At 39.2% G+C, this 6,082-nt stretch overlaps 2 protein-coding genes across 3 annotated transcripts; one reads left to right on the forward strand and one right to left on the reverse strand.

Annotated features, from left to right (window-relative positions):
* Positions 1–252: 252 nt before the first annotated feature.
* Positions 253–1,865, reverse strand: MAGOH (mago homolog, exon junction complex subunit). Its single transcript, XM_040565469.1, has 5 exons — positions 1,714–1,865; positions 1,582–1,640; positions 1,396–1,506; positions 990–1,072; positions 253–527 (listed from the first exon to the last, which is right to left on the reverse strand). Exons 1-5 carry the CDS (start codon positions 1,844–1,846, stop codon positions 428–430), a joined length of 486 nt encoding a protein of 161 aa, XP_040421403.1. The 5' UTR covers positions 1,847–1,865; the 3' UTR covers positions 253–427.
* On the forward strand, positions 1,800–5,094 carry LOC121073915. 2 transcript variants are annotated; one of them, XM_040565470.1, is made up of 3 exons: positions 1,800–2,042; positions 3,957–4,250; positions 4,625–5,094. In XM_040565470.1, exons 1-3 carry the CDS (start codon positions 1,800–1,802, stop codon positions 4,727–4,729), a joined length of 642 nt encoding a protein of 213 aa, XP_040421404.1. In that variant the 3' UTR covers positions 4,730–5,094. The 2 variants fall into 2 exon arrangements, with proteins under 2 accessions (XP_040421404.1, XP_040421405.1); XM_040565471.1 differs by lacking the exon at positions 1,800–2,042 and adding an exon at positions 2,058–3,110 and having other exon boundaries at positions 3,957–5,094.
* The last annotated feature ends 988 nt before the right edge of the window (positions 5,095–6,082 follow it).

The raw sequence follows: 6,082 nt of genomic DNA on the forward strand, positions 1-6,082 counted from the left end.
GGTGGGCACTCACAGCAGGAGGTTGTTACAGTTTGTGTCTTTGCTATAACCAGTCATCGTCTGCTTTAGTTTTTTTGAACAGGTGAGCTGGCTCTCATGATTTCCAAATTTGGATAGTAACACAAATTTATCATCTGCTGTTGCATAGATAGAAAAATGAAATACAGCTCTGTGATACAAATTAAATAACACATCCTGAATGTAGCAGGATAAAAGAAGGGTTAGGTAGTCAGTTTATCACCGAAACTTAAATTAAAAATACAGATCTCACCATTTTATTATGACAGTCACTTACAGTTTGTAAAAAAAAAAAAAAAAATCTACCATACATAAAAGTTTCAGATCTGAAGAAGCAAGGAATTGAAAAAGCATCCCTTCCCCCTCCCCCCCCCCCAGACACCGTAATACAAACTTCAATTTGTTTAATTTAAATTGGCTTAATCTTGAAATGTAGTCCAATAAGACTGAAGACTAGACACTTAAGGTCCTGGACCAGGTAGTAGAATACTCGCAAGCCTTCTGGATCCCTGCAGTGCACAACAAGAAGGGAAAAAAAAAAAAAAAAAAAAAAAGACAAGTTTTAAGAGAACTGCCTTTAGAACTTACACATATATAAAGCCCATAGCAATATTTTTCAGAGGTAGTCTTAGACATAACAGACTCATTTCATCTGGCGCTGATAAAACTTACAAACCTGGAATGCAGAATGTTTTAAGTCTTCATGGAACGTACACAGGCCAATGACAGTTCGAAGTCTGAACGTCTAACAGGCGTTCTTATAGTAAGCTTAGCTGTTCAGTGAATTTGAAAGTGTTATGTCAAGTAATGACATTTAGTTCATTATACTGCAACACAGAGCACTTGTACTTTATATTGTTTCAAACTACAAACCAGTTCTGTGTGACAAAACGTACCTAATAACTAGCAAGTTCTAACACAGATAATTACATTTAAAAAAAGGGCAGAAAAAAAAAAAGCAGAATACATACTTAGATTGGTTTACATCGATGAGTGAACCAATTTTTGATGTGGTAAAGGAAATGTGCTCATCACCGATTACTATTTCAAGCTCCTACAAAGTAAAAGATTATGATGTCAAATTAGTACGGTGCGGTATTAATTACAGAAATAAATATTTTGATGTCAAATTACTACATTAGGCTATTAGCTAAAGAAATATTTAAGTAGTAAGATGAAGGCTTTTTCATTTTTATTACAAGGGTACTGAACGCCTTATGTTTGTGAATCCTTAATTCTCACAATGAGATTATGATTTAGACAGTACACAAGTTTTAAAATAACATTCATTTACCTCTTTGCTAGAAAGAACGCTGGCAGAAAAGCTCAGTTAGATAACACATGAGAACAGGAACAGCAGCTAGAGCAGACACCGACCTGCCGGCCCACCCTGTCGGGAGGAGGCCACAAAGCATCATCTTCTTTAGTGATTTCGCTGTCATCAATTATCCTCTTCAGCTCCTCCATCACGCTCTTGTGGACGTAGGCCTGGAGGCGAAACCCAGCGTGAAAACCCTGTTGTATCCCATCCCACCACACCCCTCACCGGTCCCTTCCCCTCACCTCCTTTCTGATCATCACATCGTTCTTGTAGTTGCTGTTGTTGGCGTAGCGCAGTTTCCCTGTCGGGAGAAGGGCACACATTAACCTCAGCCCCGACCCCCGGGGGTCTCCCCCTTCCCTCCCTCGGCTCACCGTCGGGCCGGAACTCGAACTCGAGGAACTCGTGGCCGAACTTGCCCTTGTGCCCCACGTAGTACCGCAGGTAGAAGTCGCTCGCCATGCTCCCGGCACGCAGCGCGGCCCCGGCGCCGCCCGAGCGCGTCATGGCGCCCGCGTCCCCCCTCCCCGCCCCGCGCTGCCATTGGCCGCGGACGCCCGGCGGAGCGGCCGCTGCGCCCCCCTGCGGCAGGGCCGGCGCCTGCAGCCCTGAGGGCACCCCCTCTCTTCCTCCTCCTCTTCCTCGCCCTGCTGCCGCCATGCTCCCCGAAGCCGAGCCCAACCGACGACACGAAGCGGTACAGGTGAGGGGTGCCCCCCTCATGCCGCCGCCCCAACGGTCGCTCGGCGCCGTCCCTGTTCAGCGCCGGCGGGGCACTGCGGTACCTCAGGGCTCAGCCCCAGGGTACACGCCAGTTTGTGTGCAGAACTTACCACAGCGACAGCCCGTGCGGTAGTTTTTGTAAAGTAGTAACCTCTAGGTGCTCTTTTGTGAGGGTTAAGTACCACGTTGGGATGCGTTTTAGGACTTTGCTGGACTAACATAGCAGAGCAAAACATTTGCCTCGTTTTCCCATTTAACTGCTATTTGCTTGGACCTACAGACACTAGTCACTAGGCACACACAAAATAAAGAACAATTCACTGTAGGCTCACCAAGACTGAGGTAAGAGGGAAAGAAAAAAAAAAGAGATTGAGAAAAAGAGATTGAGAAGTAAAAGTATTCAAGGGTCACACTTGACGTGATCATGGACTCCTAGTGCCGTTCACTCTGCAGTAATAGGTCTTCTCTGTCTCAGTTAGACTGTTTCTATGTTTTTTTTTTTTTCTTTTCTTCCAAGGGAATTGAAGGATATTGAGGGACAATGATAGTAGCCTGGAGAAATCTACTTGTGAATAAAGACTAAAAGCTAAATATGTGCAACCCAGCTAAATGATGTAGTGCGCTTTTTCTTAAGTCATGTGCTCATTCAATTTGTATTACAGTTTGTTCTTCTGTAGGATGCAGCACGTGGCATGTACTGTGTGCACATAACAGTTCAGGTTTCATCTGTTTAAGAGCAAAAGAAACATTCCAAAAAATGGGTTATTGTAAAATGCACTCATTTAGACAGAGCATGGTAAACACAGAATGCTTGTTTTCCTTTCCCTGCAGTGCTTTCTGTACAATGTGAAGTCAGTGTCAAAGTTTTCTTTTTAGTAAGGATTTTTTGAGGCTGAAATATCTAAAGGATCATCTAAACATTCAAGCTGCAGATTGCTTTACGTTGGCAGAATGGAACTTGTTATGTTTGGAGCTGTACTCGATGATCTTTATGGATCCCTTCTGCCTGGTCAGAGATTGTGGACTGAAATTCCTTCGGGAACTAAGGGTAATCATAAACATTGCTTCATGTTACATGTGGAAGTCGCACTTCTTTGTCATTTTGTTTTCTTACAAAATACCCATGAGAAAGACTCTTTAATATAAATGCTGTGTTCCTTCATTGAAAGAAGACTTCAAAATGTGATGTATCTCAACTGTATTGCTTAGTTTACTATTGCAAATTGCATATATATTGTGGTGGTTGATGTGGCCCAAGAGGAATTACAGTATAGAATAAAGCATTGTCACTGAAATTTAAATACCAAATGGATTTATTTATTTATTTTTAAATTTCTGTTCTTTGGCGAGGGGGGATAATTATATTATTCTTAACACTGCTTTTATCCTGCAGGTGTAGACAGAAGGGAATGAACAAATATCTGCAGCTTTAATGAGTAATCAAAAATCAAATCAAATTAAATAGCTGAGTCATCTTCGAATGACTGAATTTTTATTTTATTTTTTTTACTTTGGGCCATGAGCCCATCACAGATTCTACATTTTTTCACTATGCTGCCCAATTAATTAAATTGAAGTAATCTATTTGTTTTTATCTGTTGTTATCTAATTTTTATCTAATTTACTCACCTGATATGATTCTTTGCCTTCAGTAACATGTTGTTGTTTGGAAATGTAATTATGTAATTAACAACAAAAAACAACAATTTGACAAAAAAGTTTTTCCGCTTTCAAGTTATCCTTCATTGTTAGCAGATCTTCAGTGACATTGTTCTAGAAAGAAGATACGATTCAGTAGTCTAGAACAATTACAGGTAAAGTAGAACTCAGCTCTTCTTTGATGATTTAGATGTTTTAAGGAAAATTTACATTGCCCATGTGATTGATTTCACAGGTATATCAAACTACAAAATGGTTTGCGTGCATTACTTATTTCCGATATCAACAATGTGGAGGAAGAATTCTGGAAGAAGAGGGTGGTGCAGAGTCTGAGACTGAAACTGATGATAATGACTCAGGAACAGACAGCAAAGATGACGGAGAAAATTCTGATAACAAGGATGACGAGAAAGTTAAACCTGAGGAGAGTCCTAGTGAGTTGGATATGGAAATAGAAGGGTTAGCAGTAGAAGAAGCATGGGCAGAACCAACAGGAAAGAAAGAGGAGGATGAAAGTACAGAGAAAATTGTATATATTTATGTTACAGATTTTAACAGTTTTGGAGTTGCAAATCCTGCCCAGCTTGGAAGGCTACCTCAATAACCTATTCTGGAGTCCTATTTGTCAGTGTACTGTTTTTCTTTAGTAGTTCAGTGCCTAGCTTTCTTGCCCAGGTTTGAGCCTTTATTGCTCTTGTTCCTGAATTCACTGTTTGCTGAATGATTTCCCTAGCATGGCAACAAATTAACAATGTTTTTGTCTTCCCTCCTTCCCCCTGTTTGTTTGTTTGTTTTTCTGGTTGAATTTCAGTTACTTCCTTGTCTGATCATTTGTCTGCCAGATAAAATTAAACATTTTTCTTACAAGTTGTTGCAACAATGTACAATGTGTTTTCTTCGCAGTCTGCTACTGCCCTTTGTGTTACTGTTGGCAGTTTTTGTGACCCTGAAGATTTGCCTGGGCTAGCACGCTTTCTTGAACACAGTATGTATCGTTTTTCATGCTAGGCTTTCTTTTCAGTTTTGAGCTTTCACACTGATTTTGACTTTTGTATCAGTTTTGATGCAATCTTAATATTTTTTACAAATCAAGCTGTTTGTGTAATTTTTAATTGAACTCCAATTTTAATTCTGGTGTGGCTTGATGTGTTTAAAAAAAGTAGCCTGATGTGAATAACAAAGTGATTAGATAGTCAAATAAACTTGAATTTTCTAATGTATGAAAATAAAAAGAATATGAGCATATGTGTAAGATACAACTCAGCTGAAACGTGCACATTTCTGTATTTGTGATGAGTAATGATACTTAAATATCATGTGAAGGTTTTGTAGACTCTAAATAGTTTTGTTAAAATTAATCCTGTTCATTCACAGGTTTTGTGTGTGTGTGTGGTTTTCTTTTTTTTTTTTCCTTTTAAATCAAATGCATATTAAGGGTACAATAATTACTCTATCAAGTCCTTCTGAAACCTTTCTTTCTTGGTAGTATCTCTAACAATTTCCTTGTATGAAACATGTACTAGTCACACACCCTTAAGTGCTCAGAGTAAATTTCAGCCTCTTATCTGTAATCAGAAGTTATTGACAGATAATAAGAAGAATGACATCTTCAGAGTTCTGCCAGGTGTCATTAAAAAAGTGAAGACATCAGCCCATCTTTTGAAGTTAGGCATTCATCAAGGTAATGGTGGTTGCAGAGCAATGATGCAGTATATTATCACAGATTTTCTGTGCTTATTTTAGAGGACTATGAGTTCTTCCTGTCTTGTTGACCTGTAAATGATTTCTTGATTTTTCACTGAATGGACTGAGATAGTAATTCTTTGTTTCTCAGACTTCCTTCAATTGTAGATTTGATGGATTATATTAATTTGTATGTTTGCATGTGTATCTGCTTGGGTCGGTTGTTTTTTTTCCCTGAGTGTTATACTGGAAATTAGCTCAAGACAGACAAGCTTCAGTTCTGCTTGTAAGACAAAAAATATTTTAAATCTTGTTTCTTGTATTCTTAAAAAATTATTGTCTTCCAGAGGTTGTAACTTTGTTCACCACCATGAATGGAATCAAATTCTACCATCTAAATAAGAATTTACTTGATTTTAAAGAGTTTTAATCCCTTTTTACAGAAGTTCAAACTGTGAGGCACACAGCGAAGGAGAGCTGGGCTGTGAACTACTCATAATTTCCAATCCTGTTTCTTTCATTCAGTGGTATTTCTGGGGAGTTTAAAGTATCCAGATTAGAATGGGTTTGATGTGTTCCTGAAGAAACACGGTGGCAGTGGAAATGCTTCAGCTGATTGTGAGCTAACAGTTTTCCACTTTGACATCCAGCAGCAATATTTTAAAGCAGCACTTGATA

The sequence above is a fragment of the Cygnus olor genome, chromosome 8, assembly GCF_009769625.2.
Source record: "Cygnus olor isolate bCygOlo1 chromosome 8, bCygOlo1.pri.v2, whole genome shotgun sequence".
Taxonomy (NCBI): domain Eukaryota; kingdom Metazoa; phylum Chordata; class Aves; order Anseriformes; family Anatidae; genus Cygnus; species Cygnus olor.